General features: G+C 43.1%; 1 protein-coding gene and 1 long non-coding RNA gene across 2 annotated transcripts; both read right to left on the bottom strand.

The window, feature by feature from the left end:
- Positions 1-7,779: 7,779 nt before the first annotated feature.
- Positions 7,780-17,675, bottom strand: Amun (protein amun). Its single transcript, XM_043424208.1, has 4 exons — positions 15,743-17,675; positions 12,847-12,943; positions 12,424-12,739; positions 7,780-12,314 (listed from the first exon to the last, which is right to left on the bottom strand). The coding sequence occupies exons 1-4, from the start codon at positions 15,889-15,891 to the stop codon at positions 11,863-11,865; spliced, it is 1,014 nt and encodes a 337-aa protein (XP_043280143.1). The 5' UTR covers positions 15,892-17,675; the 3' UTR covers positions 7,780-11,862.
- A 3,204-nt stretch (positions 17,676-20,879) lies between these two features.
- LOC122413699 (uncharacterized) lies at positions 20,880-21,314 on the bottom strand. Its single transcript, XR_006261602.1, has 2 exons — positions 21,208-21,314; positions 20,880-21,112 (listed from the first exon to the last, which is right to left on the bottom strand). It is a non-coding gene; the product is annotated as an uncharacterized lncRNA (long non-coding RNA).
- Positions 21,315-23,620: the final 2,306 nt, after the last annotated feature.

A 23,620-nucleotide genomic window follows, 5' to 3' on the forward strand; every position in this document is an offset into this window, starting at 1 on the left:
TCCAAAGATTTTTGAGAAGGTGGTGGCGAATAATTTTGATCGGTGAAACGTGAAAATAGTCGAAGAACAAAATATTCCGAAGAAAAATACCGATTTCGAGATATCGGAGACCAAAAAATGGGCCCAGTTCTTACCGATTAATCGTTTTTCCTCGCTAAAAAGAGGTGATTGAAATAAAATAATGCACTCAAAGACCCTGGCTATTCGTCACTTCGACGAGGACGAAAAATCTCTAATTGAACAGATGGAAAGGAGAAAAAAAAGTTGGCGATGAATCTTGGCATACGGCACTAAAAACACTGTCCGGCACATACAGAAAGTTATGTCAAAATTTGGTCAAGACAATTGTCACCGTTTTCGAGAAAACTGGCGTCTCTGCCCTGCGAGCGGCCGGAAGTTGAAAAAAAAAAAAAAAAAAAAGAAACAGCAGTTATTAATCGCTTTTTTCGACGATGGATAAAAATACGAAATTTCTACAAAATGAGGATTTTTATGAAATTGACGATTTTTACGTGGAATATCCTATACGCAAAGCATTATGCGAAGCGAAACGCTCGTTCGGCATATCCGAGAGGAAGCGAAGCCTCGCCGTAGCTAGAATGTGGCTCTCGTCGGTCGTTAGCGCGCTGGGGCCAGAGAGCTCGGCTCGGCTAACTTAGAGAGAAAAAAAAGCCGCTTGCGAAGCCCAGCTGCCGGGGCAACGCGGGCACCGCCTCGGCCCCGGGGCGTTTCGACGAGCAGTTCTTTGACAAAGGGGACCCTGACCCTCAGGGGTAACGCGCTCCTTCTCTCGGAATACTAACTTCTCTTCGTCTCTCTCTCCCGCGTCACTTCGCTCCCTCTTCTACTCTGTCAATCTCGATGAAACGACATTAAGTTTCCGGTTTAAAAATACAAAATTCAGCGAGAGTTTCTTACCATGAATTTTTCTCTCTTTTGGTATCTCTCTCATTCGTTCGCGGTGGAAAATGACACGAAGGGAACGAAGGAAAACGAGCACGAGGGAACCATCTTGAAACATGATTTCCTGCTTTCTTTGATAAATCAAAATTTTTTGCAATTTCGTTCTCTCTCCGTTAAGCATTCCTTTCAATTGAGCGCTTTTATCATTCGATTTATATCCATTGAAAATCTTACTTTCTCTTTGACTCCTTTTTTTTAAACCCTTAGTGTGCATCTGGGGTCAGGTTGACCCCAAAATTTGTTCAACCGGAAAAGTGCTTTTTACGCGCACTATCAACTTTGAGCACGTTTTTGAACAATGGAAAAAGATTTTTTTGGAAATCCGACTTTGCAGCCTCAAAGTTGGATCGATTCACTGCAAAAAGTGACTAAACCTTTTATTCCGAAAAGCGCATACTTACCGAGATATTCGATGTCAAAAATTCGATGTCAAAGTGAACGTGGCTCGTGAAATCATGGCGAGTCATCGAAGAGGTGAAAATTCGGCCTCCGAACGGGTTCCAAGGCCGTGCAAATGCCAATTTTTGAGCTAATTTATTCACAAGTAAAACAAACGATGGCAATACGAATGGGGGGAAATGAGTGATTGGAATTTGTCACAGTTTTTCAAGCGATTTCTAGCGCTGGTCACGAGACAAATTGAGGCGATTTCAGCGTACGAAAGGACGGCGCAGCACCTTCATCGGGCTTCGTAATCGATGTCGGTGAGGAAGCGGTCAAAGGAGCGCGAAAAGAATGTCGAAAAAGGAAGTTTCCACGGGAAAAAGATCGCGATTGCTTAAAAAAAGCAACTGAACTTTTTTGCTCTCTTGATGATTAAAAAAACGATTGAAATTTATTTTCCCGATTATTAACCCTAGAACGCATGACTGGGGTGTGAGCACACCCCACGCGAACTTCAAACTACGCTCCTGTCCCAACAAGCGACATTATCGAATGATTATCGACGGATTTTTTAATATATAAATTCAATTGAAATTAGTTTTATCGTACATCATCCTCTTCGTTATAAAAAAACGAAGAAAATGGTGTAGGATAAAGTCAGTTTAGCATCGTAGGAACGGATTTATAAGCAGAAAAAAAGTGGGGTGCGTTCGAACCCCGGTCATGAGGTTGAGGGTATGAAAAAAGGCACATGAGGTGTAGGGTTAAAATTATGTGTAACTTATTTGTTAAGATTGATAAATTTTGAATATTATGACAGCGGTTAAAATACTTTTGTTGTAAAATCGTCAAGCAAAATGTGACACAGCCATCTTCTATTTATATGCGTATACGCATATCTATATTTTAAACCAGCTGGCTCATGAGATTGTCGAAACTTCCGCTGTTTATGCCGTCATTACTCGTTGACCTCAAAAAGTGTTTTTTCTTTTTCCATTCCCGAGTTATTTTCAACGGTAACAACGGTTTTTTAAGACATCATTGGTCTCTGAAATCATCGTACTTCCTTATTTTCGTTTTTGACCCTTCAAAGTTGAGAGGATCCTATTACATTAAATTCAAATCATCACAGAGGGAGTGTACCTGTCATAAGAGCCTGTGGATAACCCTTCAAAAAATGTGATTTTTGTTGATTCATTTCTCGATAACTAGACGGTAGATCCTCTAATAATTTCTAGCATCTTTCAAAACGTCAAGTCTTAAAGTTGGAATTTTCTATTTCCATTATATTCGCGTTAACTTCCTTAATTGTACGATGGAATGACTCTCATTGGGAATCGTGTGAAAAAGTGGCCGCATATCCTGTGAAGCTCATACAGCCACGAGTATACGATGAAAAAACAAATTACTGGACGACGACGAATCTCCGGAGAGTGATGAACAATCGATACTTGAATTATTTTTTAAAGGAGAGCATTCGAAGTGATGTTGCACGGGTTGACGGAATCGTCTCTCGGTCGTACGGAAAAATTCCTCAAACGATGAACCGATGAAGGAGGCTACGACAAAGGGAACTTCTTCGTTTTTAACTCCCGACTCGCACTCTGTATTTTTATTAACACTTTCTTCTTGATCCATGTTCCGTTGTGTTCTCTAAAGCGATTTTTGACATAAAACATATTTTAGCCAGGGACGAATGAAATTTCGGGTTCAGTCAGTGATGGATCCCCGTTGAATTAATCAATTTCATTCGCCAAAAAATAAGTTGACAAAATTTATTTACATTTTCGAATGAACAACTTTGAAATTCATTTAGAGTGATAATATCTTTAATTGGGAAGTAAAAATCGACCGAATTTAGACACCCATAAAATACGATCACAAAAAATAGTGGTAAACTTTAAAAAGTCTGAAATAAAATAAATTTCGGGATTTTCGTCGAGAGATTACTCTAATTTTGAAAATTTTCGAAAACAATTGGAAACGCTATCGCTCCGGTAAAGAGTCTCTGGCAGCAACTCGTCATATATATAAATGTACTTGTCTCAGAGTCGCTGCCGCGACTCTAGATCACTGAAACCTTTTTTATAAAGCAAGGTCGTGACACGTGAATTAGCTGTCCATTGTCATCGCTTTTCCACGATTCCGATTGGTTCTTGAAACACGAGCACTGTGGGGCTAAATTCATTCGGAAGAAACAACGTTCATTCGTTTCGTCAAAATGACAGCTTGGAATTTAAACCATTTTTGACATTTTGTCGGTATCGTTTTGCTCGACTCGATTTCTCAAAACTATTTCGAATTTTGTTGAATGATTGTTTGATTTAATAGTTATTAATGAGTTGAATTATTAAATGTAAATGAATCCTGGTAAAAATGAATAAAAAGTTACGCTAAAAATCTCGACACTTGTTTTATTTGAGAGCTTTTAAGGAGCGTGGCTAGCGACGATACAATGTTGCCATGCTAAACCATGTTAAACAAATTTTTCAATATTTTTCTTCTGTACAGTTATCGAGTAATTGATCACTAAAGTTCACGTGTATAAGCATAGCGTTTCCATATACAAGAAATCTGCTTTAATGCATAATTACTCGATAACTAAGCAGAAGAAAATTTTGAAAAAAATTGTGTCTTCGCGCTTGATGTTGAAGAACGTTATCACCAAATTTGATCAATTTCTTACCAATTTCTTAAAGTGTATTACCATTTTTTTCTCAAGTAAAGGAGTTTTTCCAGTCGATAATTTTTACGTTATCAGTGAAAGCGTAAAGCTTGGAAAGAAATGGGAAACAAAGTGTCCCAAAGATTCGGTGAATATCAGGGCGTCCAATCGAAGCCTGGCCAAGGAAAATTGAGCCAAAAAATAGCAAAGAAATCCTCGGCACTCTCGTCCAATTTATTTCTCCGAACGAATCCGAATGGAATTTCATTGGAACAATCATCTCGTTGTACAAAAGGTCAATCGCCGTGACTATTCTTCCCAACCCGAAGCGATTGCGCGTACGGATACGCACGCGTGTATTCTCGCGTGAGCGCCGTTGTCTTTCGACGATTCTTAAACTGTCGTAATCAAGAGATCTGGCCGGAGGTCTCGTATACAGCCATGACCTCTGGTGCGACTCGGTAGCCGCCTCGTTGACGAGTCCGCGTGTTTTTTTCCTCCGTCGCTGCATTCTTCGAGACTGTCGTTCGCCGAGTATGCTTACGCGCGTGTGATATACGTGCCGTGAGTGTCGCGTTCGAAATATTCCCACGTGGCTCGCTGTAAATATTCACTCGTATATAATAATATCGTTCGAAGCCTGAAAACAGGAAGCAGAAGACAAGAATGAGAAGATTGGAAGGACGGAAGCGAGCGATGAAAAATCAGTCAAATTCGTGGGAAAGACAGCCGAAGGAAGCCTCGACAGAAATGACCTTGAACGAAATCGCGCAAGCTTTCAGCATCCCGTCCGATACGAAATAAAATAAAGTTTAAAAAATAAAGGGCTTTATGGCGGATAGCGAGAGACAGAGAGAAGGAAAGGGTGGAAAGAGTGGAAGTCCATGAATCGAGGATTTCATTCTCCCCCCATGTTCATAGGAAAATAGTGCAGTAAAGGGAGAAGAGGGATATATAAAAATATAAAAAAAAACGAGGCGAAAAAGAGAAAGTGCGGGCGGGAGGGAGGGACTCGGAGAAGAAGGGCGAACGGGACGAGCAGAGTCATTGGGTCACGCGAGAGATATGCAAAGGGCGAGAAGACGAAAGGGTGCGGGTTGGAGGAGGACGGGAGAACGGGAGTTTGAAGCGTGTCGTCGCGCTCTCGCTCGCCGACAGAAAGAGAAAGGTTTATCGAGGGGCGTCACAGAGAGATTCCGAGAGAGAGAGAGAGAGAGGAAAAGAGGAAGAAAAAGATAGGAGAGAGCGTTGAAACGGGCCGGAGCTCGTGCACGACGTACTACGTCACATCGTGTTTACAGAAACGTATACCAAACATTCGCGCAGCACACAGAGAAACACGGATGTAAAACCGCATTAGAGTATTGGGCAATGTATACATGTACGTGTGTGTCTATATCACTTTACGTAGCCTTTACTCATGACCTTGAGTTTTGTATCTACTGCGTGTATAGGTATAGACGGAATGTCCGTAGTTGATGCGCGATATATGTGTATATTTATATATAGTTTCCCACCCTTGCCTCGCTCTCTCATTCCCTTTCCATTTACCGAGGCACCTCCGCTCGCCGCCCTCTGCCGTATAAACTATATGTTCGCGCTGTTTCTGTGGTACGGCTCTTCTGTGTTCCGTCCCTCTCTTTTTCTCTCATTCGAATGAGGAGGAAAGAGTAAGAGAGAGCGAGGGAATCTCGCGACTACTATAGGACGTCCCTCGACCCGCGGATCCCGGGAATCCCCCTGCGTTCATTCCTCCCTAACCTCTTTACCGGCCCGCAGCCCCCTCGTGGCCAACCAGTTGTTCGGTCTGTGACGTAACGCTCGAGGAGAGTATCACACGACGACCTGTCGTCGCGGTGCATACTTTGTGTACGTGTGCAATATATATATATATATATTTATTTAATAGCGTCTCGGTGTGTTTGTAGAAACGCGTATATGTAGCGAGCACGCTTCTTCCCTGGCCAATCTTGCACTCCTTCTATCCCTCCTCCTCCCCCGACTCCCCTCTCTCCGCTCTAGCAGTGCTCTTTATCTCGGTCATTCGCTTTTTTATGCGTGTACGTGGGTGAGTTTGTTTCTCTTGTATGGGTTTCGTGTATCTCGATCTTTCTCTCACCGCCATTATGAACAAGTGCTCTACTGTACTTCTCTCACTGTATTCCTCTCGCCTTTTCTCTACCGTGTTCGCATTATCCCCTACCGTTCATCGAACCTTCCGCATTCCGGCTCTCCTTCTCCTCGCACCCCTCATTTCGCTACTTCCCTCGGCCCATTTCTCACCATCTCCTCTCGTCTTCACTGTTTACGGACTCCGTGAACCTTCAGTCGAATCTCGCACGAGCATGTGTTAGGTTATACACCATGACGCGTTCTCATTTCCATCCATTTAGTGTACGCCGATAGAGCACCGCGTGTACAGTCAATTTTGAGTCAGTCATCGCGTCTCATTATTTTTTCACGTTATTCCTACTCGCTCAGCCGAGAGATACACCGTCGAATCCGAACTATACTAAACACTTGACGCGCAGGCCAAAATCACTTTTCCAACGACGCAATCACATGGTTCATTGGACGAAACTTCGATCGGAATTTAGTGCTCATCGAAGGATGATGCAAAGAGTAGGAAGGTACAAAACGATCAGAAATCGGTACGGTGACAGGTTGATGCCGAAAGGAAATGTTGGAAACAGTGACGCGGCAGCTGAAAATCGTATTTTTGGCAAATTCATTGAACAATTCAAGTATGAGCAGAGTTCTTTACTTTCGTTCCCTCGGCCAGTTGGCCAGCCCTCGGCATTCTCTTCCGACGCCATTTGTTGTTTAGTTCTCTTCTCATTTCGGCCACGTGACAGTACAACCTCCCGCCTGCATCAAAACGGTCAGACTTCCGCCAAAGTTCACCGCGCGTTCCAAGGTGGTTTCCATTTATAATCGCGTGATCGTTGACTTTTCATTGCCTCCGTTTATATGAATCCATTGATACGAGCCCTAGTCGAATTTTTGTCGGGAATAGTTTCGCTGACTCACTCGCAATTGCATTTTCATGTCGACGCGTAATCCATAGCCAATAAATCGATTTTTCCGGAACGGTTCAACGTACGAAAACGTGAAACAAACACATCAACGACTTGAGAGGCAACTTTTCAAAGGCTCTACAGTGACGCGTACTAGAAAATGGTGGGGGAAAAATGAGCGGCTTTCATTTTCATTTGCGATACCGTGAACCGTGACCGGGACAGTATTTGAGGTTAAAATTTCCATATTTCTATTTTCGAATGACAATCGAGCCCAAGAATAAAGAACGAATGTAAATTTCTCGAGAAAGAGGCTCGAAATATCTTTACGAAAATCGATAAATTAAAAAATGCTGAACACCGACGTTCTCGCAATGATAAACGCATCTGGAAACAGCGCGAACGTGAAAACAACGAACGTTGCCGACGACAAAGAATCGTTTATGCGAGAACGAGGAGGTTATTTTTCTGTGTTGCAAAGTACATATCTGACAGATTTCAATACATTCAATGGATCTTGAAATCCTGAAAATCCTTGCCTTATTAAACGACACCTTCGATCTCAGAATGGTAAGGCAAAAAAATGCGAGTCCTGATTTGAACGTTGAGAATTTTGTTATGTTTGCACGTTTTCCGAACCTTTATAAAAATATCGAAGCGTCGCTCGAGCAGCCGCTCCGGAGTCATTGAAATATTCTAGAAATTGAAAAAATCCGAGCGAAGAGTTAGACGTAAATAATCATTGCAAAATTTTATCGTGTATGTTCATTTATTTTTTAAATAATGATTCCACTACAGTACATTTTTCTTCCTCGCTTCTTCATTTAACTGTCGATTATTAAAAATCGCTCATCTCTCGTCTATTTGCCGCTGCTGCTGCCGCGTGTATATATATGTATATTTTTTCATCCGTTCTCACCGTGTTTGATCATACCGAGGAATATCGTGAAACCCCCGGAGGAGCTCACGTGCCACCGTCGATTTTATCGTAATCGTAAATCCTGATATATCATCGTCATAATAATCGGATCGTCATTTCTCAATCTTTCATCTCCCCCCCTTTTCTTCCGATTCAATAGCGCTGGTGGTAATAATAATAATAATAATAATAATCATTAAAATAATCATAATAATGAATCGCAATAATCACGATCAGGTCTTGTTTATCATATGGAAAACGGCTTATACAGAAGTCAGCGTAATCTCGATTCACCCACTCTTTGTCACTTTTCTCTTTCTCCCTGTCGTATATACGCTCGCACAACGCATACATACACTCAATCACACATTTTGCTGTTTCATTCCGCTGTCGCTCGCGTTTTATTCGTACACATATGCATATGCACGAACGATGGATAATAGAATTTCCACTACTGTTTCATTAAACCGGTTGTGCTTGAATAATCGGATACTTACTAATCCAAACTAATAAGTCGTTCGAACTGAAGTGTTTTCTCGCGATTCGGTTATCATGAAGTTATTATACCTTTCTTCCTTTCTTTCCACATGTTTTTTTTTTTTCATTATTATTTTTATTTATTCATTTTTGTTTTTCATATTCAATTATTATTAATTATTCTCAACTTCCGCTTGTATAAGGCCATAAGTGAAGTATCTAACTTTTTGTTTCATTTTACGCTATTATTGTATGTTTTTCTTCTAAATCGTTCGTGTTATTATTCAGCGCTACAGGATATACTGGTGCTATACGCGTGTGACGTGTACACGCGTCGATGGAAAATCCGCGTGTAACGCACAACCGTCGTAAATCTTAATCTCCGTTTGCTTTAAAACATCTTTTAATGTTCGGTCCTCGCCAGAATTTTCAGCAATCCGAAATATCGATATTGGCATTCGGTTATAGATTCGCGTTTCGAATTCTCAGTTAATCCCTCGATCACAGCGAAACTTGGGAGCGTTCGTCCTTTGGGTCGCGCTCACTTGTAACACTCGTGAAATTTGTGACGTGACGGGACAAGAGAGGAGTTCCGGCAAGTGAAGCTTCGCTCGATTCTTTTCTTTTTTTCTTTTTTTTTTTTTATTTTCCAGGACTAGGGACACGAAATCGTACGAGCTCGAAGTTGTTGGATAATCGAAATACATTCGTCATCGTTTTTGCCACACTTCTTTATTCATTTATCTTTATTCATTTATTAATATTCGAGTGTTGTGTAATGTACGTAGAAAAATCGTCGTATTATATCAACGCGTTCTATTTCGAGGGTGTTTTTCACGTGTGTGTGTGTCTCTCTCTCTCTCTCTCTTACTTTTTATTTCTCTCTCTTTCTCTATGTCAACGTGGAATGTATGCAAGTTACGTTTATTAAGTCTATTCCTCGAAATGAACGAAATACCCCAGGGGCAGTCGTTAGAAACGCGATTCTTTTCACCCTCGTACCACATACGTATATGATGTGCACACACGTATTCGAATCTATACAAACATGTGTGTGTGTGTATGTTTGTGTGTGTGTGTGTGTGTAATACATAATCGTCCTTGGCTCGAGTCTCATTTTTCGCGTTGGCTCGATTTCGCACGGAATAAATTATATAGGCACTAAATAATGATCAATCATGATTTTTCTTGACAATTACAATAGTGGTTTAATTATCTCGTCGTCAACTCTCTCTCTCTCTCTCTTTCTCTCCCGTTCATCTGCATCGCTATCATTAATATATATGTGTGTATGAAAGTGTGACATATATAACCATCGTCTTGTGCAGCAGATGGAATTTTGGTCAACCACTTGGCGTTTAAGCGACCCATAAAAAGCAGCCTGTTAAAGGGACGACACTGGAGTTCGCAACGTTGGAGAACGAACGAAATAAACATTTGAAATTCATCAATTATTTATTTCACGAAGCATCGGCGTAGGTTGAACAACTACGAGAGCTGCAAATTCGGCAGGCAACGAAATTGGAGAATCGCTCGAATTATTCAGGTTTTTGTAAATCATTTCGTTGGACTCCAACGTTGCAAACTTCAGTCTCATGTTAAAGAGTAATTTACACGCATCCTTTTTCGTATATATATTTGTCTATATATATATATATATATATATATGCAATTTCGGTTCGTGTATTCATAGATGTGTGTGTGTGTATGTATTGTTAAAGTTTACTGAACGTTGTGAGAAAACTTGGGTTTCTTTTCTCCATGTAATTTGGCTATGTACCTCTTCGTCGTGTATGCTTACGTCTGCCCGCTCTAAATCTGTTATCGCTTCACGTGCAAGTATTCTCAGACATGCGTGTGTATGTGTGTGTGTGTGTGTACATATGTGTATGTCTCTATGTTCATTTTCTTTCGTATTAATAGTTATGCAAAAATACTAGTTAAATCCCTGTACATAAAAACACCTCGATGTGATTTTTTTCTCCTCTTTATTTTTCTAGTGTTTCTTCGCTGCTCACTGTCGTACGCGCGCGCATGTTTAATCGTCTTGTTCAGTTGTTTCGTTTCGTTTTTCTCTTTTTTCACGTCGTTCATTTTCATCAGATGGACTCCGAAGCGTTGCATTCATTTGATTCTAAAGATTTTATTCGTTTTCCTTTTATTTCCATATATTTTTGTATTTCTTTATACTTACAAGGTATTTGGTTTTTTTTTTGTTATTTTTTTATTTTTTTCTCTTCATACTCGTCATGTATCCTCGGTCTCCGGTACATGAAAGTTCTCGTGTAGGTATATAAATTATTGGTAATGATTTCGGTATTACAATTATAATAATTATTTATCGTTAATATAATCATACTCAGCTTTTGCCGCATTATCATTATTTTTACCTTTTTTCTTCTATAAATTTATTTATTGTTATTTATTTCGGTTGTTTTAACTTTTCTTTCGTTCTTCTTCTTCTTCTTCTTCTATTATACGCGGGTGACACTCGTTCCTCGTAATTCCAACCTGCATACTCACACTGTCCCAATCGTTTACTTAATAAATATTCCAACTGTTTGCCCCTTCGCCGCTGCCTCACACTTTCCGTCCTAAGACTCGACTCGGTTTTCTCTCTCTCTCTCTTTTACGTGCAGAATTCTTCGCTCCGACGAGCCGAAAAGAAACGAAAAAAAAAATACTATTCCCCCTAATTCACAAATCATATAATAACAATACTCGAAAATTAAACTCGCAGGATGTTGTTGGCTATGTTTTGCTCTGTTTATTATCTCACTTTTTTTCGTATATACTAGTGAGAAAGAAAGTGGAGACGAAACGAAATAAAAAAATGACACTATAAATAAAAGAGTACACGATGATATCGATGTTTCCGTAACACATGTTAATGCAGGCGTACAGAATAATCTGCAGTTTAAAATTCAACAAATTACTATTCGAATCGAAGAGCAGGAAGGGGCTCTGCTGCTGGTCGGAACGGGTCGTCTTCCCTTGTCGTTAACGCTGGGAAAATCCCTCTGAATAATCATCGTAACGCGACGAGAAAGAGAATCAAGTTCTGTCCTACGTGAGAGTGGCTGTCCAACATATTTTTTAACAATGGTTCTTCTTTAGTTTGTTATGGATGCGAGTTACAATGATTCAAATGACTGCGGATGTTTCAATAGATTAATTAACCTAATCGCGAGAGTCTCAAACAAGTTCTTTCGCATCGTTTTATTTTTGTTTATTATTTGAAACGGCTTTAATATTATTTATTTTTCGTTAGTTCTGAATAACTTGTGGTTGCTGTTTGCTTTTGTCATCTTCATTTTGTTCGCTCGAAATGATAATATCGTTTTATCCGGCAGCTAAAATCGCCTATCCCCAATGAGCGTCAGGTTGGCGGTTGGCTTGAGACTGTTAACAGGGTTCAACGCGGTGTATTTACGGGGTCACTTCTTGGTCTTTTTGGTCGGTGGTTCTTGAACGTCCTGCGAATCCTCCGTGTCCTCGCTGTCGGTCGGACGCGGCGTTGTGTTGATACAATCCTCGTTATCGTTCGTCGCGATACTGTCGTTCGTGTCTTCGCTCGCAACCGCCGCGGTTATCGGGGTCGCCGGTTTGTCAAGGGAATCCTCGGTGAAGGACGTCGTCGTACTGTTCTCGTCGATCGCTGCAGGATTTATCGTCGATGGCTCTTTACCGTTCACCACCACCGTCGCCGCTTCTTGATTGCTGTCGTCCGAGGGCTCCGTTGCCTCGCCGTTGCTCGATGGGTGCGAATTTCCGTTCTCCGTACTTCCTGGTATTCCGTTCAACAATTCCGGCTTGTATTCGGACGCTACGTAGTGAGTCCAAAGCGCCAGCTCTACCCTGTGAGGACTCCAGCTCGTTCCATTTGGCACTGCAACGAATAACACATTTTTTTTTCACATTTTTTTCATCTCCGCTCTCGACAACTTGCCACGCTTCGACTAATTCATCAAAACTCCACTCAAAGGAAAGGAACTCACTCTGTTTGTTAAGCCTCTCGACGGTCCGTTCAATGTGCTGAACAAAATTGAGATACTCCTTGGTCGTGTAGTCGATACCCTCGATTTCCGGTATCGCCATTAGACACTCGTCAGCCATAAACGGCGCCTTCTCCGGCGATGCCGCGGCCAATAGAGCCGAGGCCATCGTCGTACCGACACCCTTGAGATTCGATAGGGCCGTTATGGCCTGTTCAAGATTCGGTAGCTTCTTGAATGCCTTTCTTGTTTCCGCCATCACTGCACGTGGAGTATTCACTTTCACCAGGTATGACAGTTGAGGATAGAACTTTCCGCGCTGATGAAAAAATCCATTATCACCAAATTAAATTATCTTATCGATCGGAGTCTTTCCCGATATCGGAAAGATATCCCGGACATTTATAAATATTCGTATTAACTTACCGTTTGTTTCCATTTCATCGTTTGGACCAATTCTTCGTGAATTAAGTGGGCATCTTTGCCTCGGGACTTGATCGTCTTGGGTAATTCATTTTGATACCTGCAAACAAAAACGCGAAACCATACCATCAGCGACTATATTTATCGAAAATATATGAAAATAGCAACCATTAAATCGTTCCAAGTCAAATATTAATCATTCAATGTTTGGGAGTGCGAGATCGAATACGCATCGTCTGTCAAAACTGACGCGGGGGGATGGAACTCGAAGGGTCAATTATTTCGCCACATTTTCACGAGTGACACTCTCGTGGAGCGTGAAAGTTTTTGTTAACTACGCCGAACGATTTGGATTTTTCCTTGGAAGATAATTCGAAATAAATATTTTCAAACGTGCACGAAATTATTTTGGCAGATCGTTGAAATAGATCTCGTTTCCTGAAAGTAGAAGTCCGGCTAGCGTAATTGTGGCAAGTTGCGACACGTTAAATAGAAACTGTGAAAAAAATACGCGAATGGGAAATAACGATTTCGCAAATAGCTGGAGATGCGTAAATTTCGTTGCAAAAATAAACGTTGCGCGTGAAAAAAAAATGTTTCATCTGTTCGACGAAGGGAATTCAGCAAATTCTGCGAGGAATAAGTCTTCACTTAATTATAACCAATAATGTAAAAATTCGAGTATTAATGACGTGACGTTGGAAAATTAATTAATTAATTAGCCCGGCTGAAGAGAGGAACGACTATTTACAAAACAAGATTTACTTCGTACGCATACGCGCGATAAGGCGCAAGGAGCGTTGCCCAAATTGAGAAAAACTCAAAAATTTGAAGGTATCTAGGAAAATAAAAGGTTATTTTGACGTTGCTTTAAAATTGGCGTTCGGGTGGGTTGCCGACGGGAAGCGACGGCTCTGCTGCGAGCGGCAACGCCGAGTTCGCTCGTGAGAGCAACAACGACGGAGCGAGTGCTACTTCGCCCGCTTGCTTCGCTGCCTTGCGTCCATTTTGAAAACAGCTCACGGCACGCAACGCTCGTTCTCCGTGCCGGCCGCTCACAAGCTCTCGCCGGAAAACGCAGCCTTGGCATGATCGCGTTTTCTTCTTCATCCTTACCCAATTTAATCTCATTTTCAATAAACGAAAGGAACGTCGAACGGCCGAATTGAGGGCAGGCTTTAATGAAAAAAAAACAGCGAAACGGAGGAAATTCATCGCGCACCGAGAGCAGAATATCAATCGTCGGCACAAGACCATCGTTCGATTTTTTCGAGCTATAAAAAAGGTTCGTCTTCATTTTTCTCGGAAACTTGAAAATATTGTTTCCTCGTTGTTGCTTTACAACCGGGAATCTCGAGAAAGTGGTGCTTCTTCGATGTCGTACGAGGACTAGCACTTGACGCTTTTATTCAGTCCTCGGTGTCGGGGGGAAAAAAGCCACGGACAGGCAAGTCGGAACATTGGCGTCGTCGCCGGACTGCTTTAGTTTCTCTTAAAAACTGCGTGTATATTTTTATACACAAGCATACAACGTATAATCTACGGCTGTATAAAATTCATCTAAAGACGGAGAGTCTCGAGCCGACGGTGAAAAACGATCAATATATTTTTACATCGCGAGTCGGCCGATGAGTATCGCAGGCAGCAATTAAAACTTGGTTCGATATGATCGCGAGCCTCGCCGAATAACGAGGAGGACCGAAAAATATGAAGAATCGCGTTTTAAAAGCGAGGGGTGAGAATGACAAGGGCTCATCTACTCGAGAAGCGGAATATCGATGTGGCGCTATTGTCGCCTTCGCAATCACCACCGTGTTGGTCGACAAATAATTTGATCTTTGAAGAAAAAAGCTCATCGCATTTCGAGGCCAAAATGAAATGTCACTTTAAATCGGAATTTCCGCGAGCAAGATACTCGGTCAGTTATTTTTTCGAACGACTGAACGTCTCCGTTTGCCTGGTTCAGTTTTGTTGAAAAAAAAAAAAAAAAAAAAAAAAACAAAAAATAAAAATAATAATTCATTCCGTTCACATAATTTCGACACTATTTCTCGGATTCGCCGATGCGTTGATCGAAAGAAATAAAAACAAGGAGCACGGACGTTCGAATGACACTCGCGAATCATGAAGGCGGTATAAATCAATGGAAATCGAGAGGCACGCCACGTGAGTTGTTTGCATGTGTATGTTGCCATTTGAGGTGCCTAAAAAGAAAAGTTGAAAGAGCCGACACACAGCCTGATCGAGCCGCGTGGCGTTCATATAAATATATATGTGTAGATTTGTATACATCATATATACAGAGGCACTCGAGACGTTTCGCGTGGATCGCGGGAATTTGCGAAAACACGAGAAGTAAATAGTATTCGTCGAGCGCGTGTCTTCGTGTCCCCCCGTCTCTTACGATATGCTGTCGAAGAGCGCTTCTTTTCGGCGTGCTTTACGTCGCCATTTGTTCGAACGAACGGGGCAAAAAATCGAGTTATTACGAGGACGCAATTGCTCGACTTTCGATCATAAGGGAAACGATGAAAGACGAGAATTTGAAAAATCTGGTGAGTAAAATAGCACGACAGCATTTGCCTGGCAAACGTGTCCGTTTGGCTGCTCTGGTCGAGGGTTCATTGTCCCGGTGTTATATACTACAGTTTCGTCTATACTTTTGAGCAACACACATACACGGACGAGAATCACCTCAAATTAAATAATAAATAATGGTACTCGGTGCACCGGGTTTCACGATCGGAATCACGGAATTAATCAGGCGGGGGATAATATTAATTGTTTTAAGGCGAAAATAATGAACGGTCGACCGGCGCTGTAGGAGAATTTTCCGGAACGAGCCCCGTACATTGATTTGTGGGGGAAAAAAGGTGGATTCGATTGAAATTCAACTTACCAATTATCGAGCTTGATGAGCTCCTCTGGTTTTTTCGTTTTCCTATCGGCCTTCAATCTCAATGCTTGTGGATACAATTTTAGTACGTGTTCGAATTGATTGGCGGTGCCCTCGGCGAAGAAAGTCGCCGTGTCTTTCACGGAAGCCATTGTGATAAAACTGTGCTTCGTTATAACGCCGTCTAGGGTGCAGCACTAGCGGCCGAAAGTTTTTTTTTCCTTCTTTTTTCCTTCTCTCTCTCGCTCTCTTTCCCGATGCCTTTTCCTTGCCTCCCCGCGAGATCCAGTGTGTGCGTGCGCGACGATTGCGCTTAGTTGGTACTTGTACACTACGCGATTGATGGCGCGCGGTGGTGGTAGTGGTGGTGGTGGTGGTTTCGTCGTGTCGGAGCAGCCTTCGTTAGCAAACAACAGTCCGCTGTCCGTATTCACATGTACTATAGATATATGGATGTGTTCGTTTACTGATCCCCTCTCTCTCTCTCTCTCTGGTACACCCGCTTTTCGTGATCTATTTTTGTTTCTCACTCTTTTTCCTCGCCTCTCTTTCTCTCTCTTTTCTTCCTTTTTATACTCTTTTAGCCAAATCTTCGCACTCACTTTCGTTTCTTTCTCCCCCCATTCATACGCACGCACAACAAAACCACTTCGGAACCGCTACTCGATTCTCTCTCTCTATATCATTCCACCTCTGCTACGAGCACACTTGGTTACGCCGACAGCGCTGACACGAGGCGGTCACACGGTTTATTTGCGCCAGTATAACGCCAAAAATTAACGAACATTCAAAAGTATAAAAAAAAAAGTAATATTCAAGTTTATAAAAATGAAACGATCGTCGATTTAATCGGCTCGAGAACGAAATAATTTAAAAAAAAAAACAAAAAAAACAAGAAAGAAGATGTCGAGTTGTAATTGTTGGCGAGTGGCTTACTCGGCTCTTTTTTCGCTTTTGTTATAAAGACGATTGACACCCAGATGCGACGATGGGAGTAAAGTTATTACTTTTGTTGTGTATACTTTTTTCATTGAATGTGCTCCGAAAGAGCGAACACCGACAGCAGTTACTAAACTTCTGCAACGATTTATCATGCACACAGACATACACACAATGATACACTCGCGCTGACCCGCAATTATTTCCTTCAACTCGAAACTTTGAAATCGAGCTGTTTTTTAGCCACGTAAAATACGCCAATGGGTATTTTATTTGGAAATTCAATCACCCGTTCCTAGTCGTTTTTTTTTTCTTCGTTTCAAATAAAATGTAGAGTTCCGTCCTGTACTCGACCGCGGGCCCGACTGGTTCTCTCGCTGGTTGGTCGCTCGCTGTGGCTCGTTGGCTGTTGCGGCTTGGTACTCTTCGTGTTCCTCGGCTCTCTACACTCGGCCGTGCCTCGGCGATGATCGGTCGTTTCGATTGGTGGCCGCAAAACGACGAATCACCGACGGCCGAAACTAAAAATTCTTTTTGTTGTTTCAAAACGACGAGGTCGTTTGAAACTTCCTTCCTTAATATTCCCTTTTTTTTTAGTACTTCACAATCAATTCTTATTTTATAATTATAATTTTTTTCACTATAAAATTTTGTTCCAATAAAATGAATCGTTGAATTTATTTGTCAAGCGTCGTTCGATGTCGCGATCGTATTTTTATTATTTGAGATTATCGCGCGCGAAACGTCGTACTCGAGTTCGTTCCTGGCTTTGCGAATTTTTCTCATACGCCTCCGCGCTACAGTAGAACCTCTGACTCTGCCCCTTTCTATCTCTATCTTTTTCTTTGGTTATATGCCCGTGTGTACGGTAAAATCGTGTAGCCATCGAGGCTTTCGCGAATACTCTTCGAGCAAAGTGCGAGTGGAGGGGATAAAAACGATGCAAAACTGACGCTAGGAGGCAGCACGTATGAGCCAAACGCGTTTCTCACACAGGCTGTTCTTGAAATTTCCCCCACCAAACGCGGGGAGCCATTACCAACGGCACCGTGTCGCGTCGTCTATCTCGTCCTTCCCCTCCTTTCCCACTACCGCGCCTTGTCTACCCACGGACCGCACACTCGTGCAATGAGAAAACCGAGCCCCGAGGAAACGAAGAGAGCAGACTGAGGAGAAAACACGGCACACAGGATAAGCGTACGAAAACCACCGGACGCGTACACCAATGTGTAAGAGTCCCACCTCGTATATATTTACAAACATATATGTATTGCTTATACGAAAATTTCGGCCGTGTCACTCTCTTGGCATTTACTTGCCGCGCGCCGGTACTCGATCGCACCACGCGTTGTTCTTCTCGCTTGCCATTTTCTCCTCTCTTTGCAACCGACTATGTTTTTATTTTATGGCCCAATTTTGTTCAACAAAATTGAGTTTGAATATTTTGTTTCTCCGAAGCCACACACAACGGTATTTTCAGATATTTTCTTTGTCGAGATTATAATTTATTCTTTAATGACGAACGATAAAAATAAATAATGCACGGATTTATTTCCTTGAAATATAGCAAATTTGTAATTATATTTTATTACCTATCCGAACCATTTGTATCCTCCGATCCGTTTTGAACGCAGGTACAGTAGAAGTATGTATTTGAAAATGAGGGCTTTATCGAGAAAGAAATCTGTTTCGATGGTATTGTAAAAAATAGTGAAAGGAACAGCCGGTCGAGGGCAGCTCGTTCGCTCTTGACGTTTTGCCAACCCTTTTTCCATGTTCACCCAAATAGTCTACATATCAATTATCCGTATCCGTAGCCTGTGCTTTTTTTCCCTAAAATCCTACTCGCTCGTTGTGCATCATGATTTTCCCGGAAAGTATCGCAGTCGTTGACATTACGTGGGAAGCACAAATCTCGGGCAGAGTAAACATTGTCGATCGAGCTTGAAAATAATGGAGGAGGGTTGGAGAGGTAAAAAACGAGGAAGAACGGTGGGAATTGGATAATTTCGAATTTGAGCTTTATTTTTAGAGCCTCGTCAGCGATTCAACCCCTTTTATGCGGGGCGCTTGTGCGGCGCCGCTTCGTGGGATCGTTCGATACGAACGCTCCCTAAAACCCCGACATAGCTGGCTGGATCCCTCTCGCCTGCCCTGCAGGCTCGACGGACTGGAAATCGATGGGTAAAAGCCCTGTTGTGCGAGAAGTGGGAGAGAGCGAGAGCAAGCGAGAACTCGAACGCGCCAGTAGCGTACGCACTGCATCGAAGTCCCTGGGTTATACAAAGGTTATCTCTCTCCGTTGCTCTATCGCGGATGTGCCTCGACTCCGTGTCTCCATAGGCTTCCCTATCTCTCTCTCTTTCGCTTCTCCGTGGCCTGTTTCATTAGTGGCGCGAGAGTGCGCGCGCGCGCGCACCTTCTCTCGCTCTTTCAAAATGCGATAGGGCGAATGTGCGCATGCGCGGATCGTCGCTCGGAATACATCTTCGGGTTTGCGATGACGAGTTTCTTCGTATATATGTAGCATTTACAGTCGAGCGATCGGAGCACACACGTGCGCGCGCTCGGCGAACACGGAACGCGCTATAAATGCGAGAGCGAGCAAGACGAAGCGAGAAAAAAAAGGGAGAGGAGAAAATGCTAGCGAGCTAGCGAGAGCCACCCGTCGTTCCGAGGCGGCGTTAAGGTTATATACACAGACATGTACAAATGCGTGCGTACGTGCGCGGCCTACAGTCCGCTCTTTCATAATCGAAAAAAAACGTACACTTTACGAACAATACTGTGAAGAAAAGCCAAAATAACCGAGCATCGATCGCGAACAAAACGGAAAATCTTATCTCGTGAAAAATGAGCTCAAAAGTTTGACACCGCAGCGTCGTCGACGCCACTGATAATCGCGTTGAGGCGTTATACTCTAGCCCCCTTTATTACGAAACTCGGACTATTCGATTCTCATTTCGCCGTATCATGTCGTAAAACGTACATGTCCGGGCATATCTACTGTAACTATAGTACAGTAATACCCTCGTAGCATGCAGATATGGGTGCCTCGAGCAGCGCGGCCCAACGATCTTGACACATGCGCAAAACTCAATACATGCCCGCATATATAAGCGTGCGGAGCGAGAATGCGCGCGCATACTTCGAGCTGTCTCACGACGGCGCATTTATCGCGAGTGTGTGCATCGTCGTGTATACGTATAGAGCTTTATTATACACCGGGTATGTGTGCCGGCTGGAGAGCCCGTCGAGTGCAAGCGAAACGTCAGCATTCAGTCGTCCGTGGGATGTTGGTGGTGGTGGTGGTGGTGGTGGCGGTGGTAGTGGTGGTACCCACCCGAGCCGGGGCCAACGACGACGATGGCAGCGCGAGGACGTGAGATCTTGCTTCCATGGCCGCTTTACTCGACACATATATCTATCTATATACACGTACACAACGAAAAGCATGAGAAACCCACGGATATACAGGCTCGCTCGCCTGCCTGCCTGCCAGCTTGCCTGACGCACGGTATAATGTCCTTCCTACCCACCAATGCTGTATTATGGCCGAGCACTCTTTGCAGAGACTCTCCGTTCGCTCGGTTGCCTCAGCGCTATGCCTACATCGCCGCTGAGTCGCGCCAGCATACCGATGGAAAGTGCCGAGCAAACGAGCGTTCCCTCTCCCTCTCGCTCGCTCGCTCGCTCGCTCGCTCGCCCGTTCGTTTGTGTACACGTTCGTTCGTTCTTCGACGAAAACTTTCCATGCTCGGCTCTTATTCCGCCTTTATAATTCTCAGTGACAAGGAAATATGTCGTTAGGAATTATTACGCTTTCGTGTAATTAAACATGATTTTTCTCTCTTTCGTAGATTTTCCATCAATTGTCAATATGCCACTCGACTACAGTGGACTCTTGTTTGCTAACGCAGCGAAGGAGGGACGAGGGACTCGCTCTCCGAGCGGCTCCTACGTGCCTCTTCGCTGAATTGTATACCCTTATAATCCAGCTCGTAAATGCGGATTTGAGCGGGAATCCCCTTCGTAGGCATTCGTACTGATAGTAAGAATAGGGAGGGTAGAGAAAATGCTAAATTACTGGGAAGGTACTCTCCTTATAAGCTCAGGTATTTCTAAGGCGCTACGTATTTTGTATCGGAAAGGTTATTGCTGGCGTCTTCGGACTTTCTACTTTCGAAATTCAATCGAAAAGGATGTTTCTTCTACTTTTAATTTGTTGGTTTGTCAGGGGAATATTACACAACGGTACAGCTCGGTCCAATGGAAATTAAAACGAATGGGGATCAAAGTGTACGTTCGGTATAAAAAACATTAAGATCGTTGCGAGTTACGCAAAGCCTGCGAACGAGCAAAGTATTTTGGAGTGGGGAGAGCAGTCGACGTTTTCACCATCTGTCCTTGCGCGCCAACTCATTCGCGGTCCTACTGTAGTACAAAAACGAAAATGAGCTCGAGACAACTATAGGCGATAAATAAATAGTTCTTATGGGTAACGAAAGTAGATTTCCTAGCTTACCAACCTCAATCAGATCCCCGATAACTCCATCAGCGCAGTACGAGCTGGAACGTCGCTCAACAAAAAATCCACGTATGTAGGATTCTACACGCGAGAAGATGGGAACACAGGTAGAAACGAAAGAGGCTCTCTTTCCAGTTGGCTTTCGGGCACGCCTACGTTACTCCGAAACTTGCTGGTTTATCGACGAAAATTTAAATATCGACTTTTCCGTCATCGAGGGTAAATGATTTATGGGCATTGTGCGAAACAAACGAGAAACAAGGAAGAAAGCGAGGGAAAGAGAGAGAGAGAGAGAGAGAGAGAAAGAGATAAATCGGTACGAAGCGAGCTCTATACGCCGAGTGTATTCCCAGGGACGATAAGCTCTATACGAACGAAGCCGTATATACGCTGTAGCGTTCAACACGATGCTTCTATCTATCCATCTATCTCTTTCTTTTTCTCCCTCCCTCTTGCATCGCCTCGTTTCGTGCTCGCCGGTTTTCCACTTCGCCACGAGAGAAATATAACCGAGTACAATTCCGTCCTTTTTCCTCCGTGATCGTTCGACGAAGACAGCGCTAACCCTGTCTACCAATCGGCCATAATCCTCGCGTTAGTACCGCCCGGGCAACCCAATACAGTTGAGGCGGCAGCACCGTCGCTCTTCCCTCTTTCTCATCAAGAGCCGCGCGCACACACCGTTATGTTCGTCGACGCGCATCGATGGAACCTCGTGCTGCTATATATCCGTTGTGAATATTTATATATATATATATATATACACACATATCCGTATATTCGTGCTTCACAGTCCTCGCTGGCTCCGAACTCTCATCGTGCCTGTCGTGGCTGTTAGAACCCCCTATAGAAATGAGCAGACCCCTCGCTCGGAGAGAGCAAGAATAAACGACAATTTGAAGGAGTGGAAGAGAGGGCGAGTGAAAAAGGGAGAGAGCGCGGGTAAAATGGTGAGTTCCCTTGGCATCAGGCGCTTTTGAAATTCAACCCCGCGCGCATTTCGAGGCTCGCCTCGACCGAGAGACTACACTGTATAGACCCGCGTTTATATATGTATACAATACTCTCGTGTATAGCCGAGACGTGTACAGGGTTGCCAGATCTCTCATCGACTATACCCACCAACCGACGACGCACCGATATTTTATACCTTCCCAACGTTTCTCGCCGGGCTCTCCGGGCATACTAATAGTCTCTGGGTATTTTCGTGTTTCATATATGTTTTATACTGTACCTTCGTAGCTATACTTGTGAGGCTGGCCTTTATATATGTTTACGAGTATTTGAAGTACCCCTGTGATTGATTTATCGATCGAAAATGGTTGCTTTGCATTTTGTTCGAGACCCATCGATTGACAATGTCACTCTACGCTCGTGTACCCTCAAATTCTCAGCAACAGGTTATTTCTATGTGTTTCATCCCCTGTCCGAAGACGGGGCGGCTTTACGATAATTTTATGAGCGATTTTGGCCTTACGGTACTGAAACGAATATTTTTCGACGCTCGGACACGTCGCACGGTTTGTATCGGGCTGTTGAATTTTCAAACATTTGCTTTTTTCTCCCGTTACGAAATAAGCCGGGCGTAAAATAACTTTTTTTCTATAACGAAAAACTGGGTTTATTCGTGTTCTTAATTCGCCGGATTTGTTTGTTTCGGTTGTGAAAATATGGGAATACGAAAATTGGAAAATTTTTGCCACGATTTTTCAATTGATTCGACACTTTTTCGTTGCACCGAAAAACGGAATGCTTTCCTCCCTGATCAAAGAAAAAACTTGGAATAAATATTTGACATCTGCTTTTTTGTGTTTTACCCTTTTGAACCGTGCAATCAAGTAGTATAGGTAAATGTCGATCGGACTGGCATGTGTCGACGAAACGAGCTCTTCATGCTCGCAAGCAATCGCAAACAACCACCACGTGCTCTCCTCGCCTATCTCGTCGCAAGCCCTCCCCTCCACTTTATCCCTGTCGAATGGCACAGTACAGTTTTTAACCAACTCTTCGAAACCCGCATGCACGACGTCGGACGTCCGATATGAAAAATATTATCGTTTCATGAAAATACAAATTCGCTGAATCGCTAAAAATTCAAACACTCGTTTGAAAAAAAATCGTTTGGTTTTTTCTTCCAGTGCGCGGAGTTCTCGCGAGTTTCTTCGTTCATTATTTTCGACCAGCGACCACGGCGAACAGCCATTGCGCGCTCGATTCGAAAATTTATTTCGGACGCGACAGGGATCGAATTTGATCGAGTTTTCGTTCGAACTGAAAAAGAGTGGACCTCCCACATGCGCGGTGCGCGCATATGTGCATCATGGGAATACACACCGGCGCGCGTTTAAAATTGTGCGAAGATCGCACGAGGGCGGCGTAAAATAATCGCGTGTATACCCCGGTGAGTACAGCAG

The sequence above is a fragment of the Venturia canescens genome, chromosome 7 (assembly GCF_019457755.1).
Source record: "Venturia canescens isolate UGA chromosome 7, ASM1945775v1, whole genome shotgun sequence".
In the NCBI taxonomy this organism is placed as follows: Eukaryota; Metazoa; Arthropoda; class Insecta; order Hymenoptera; family Ichneumonidae; genus Venturia; species Venturia canescens.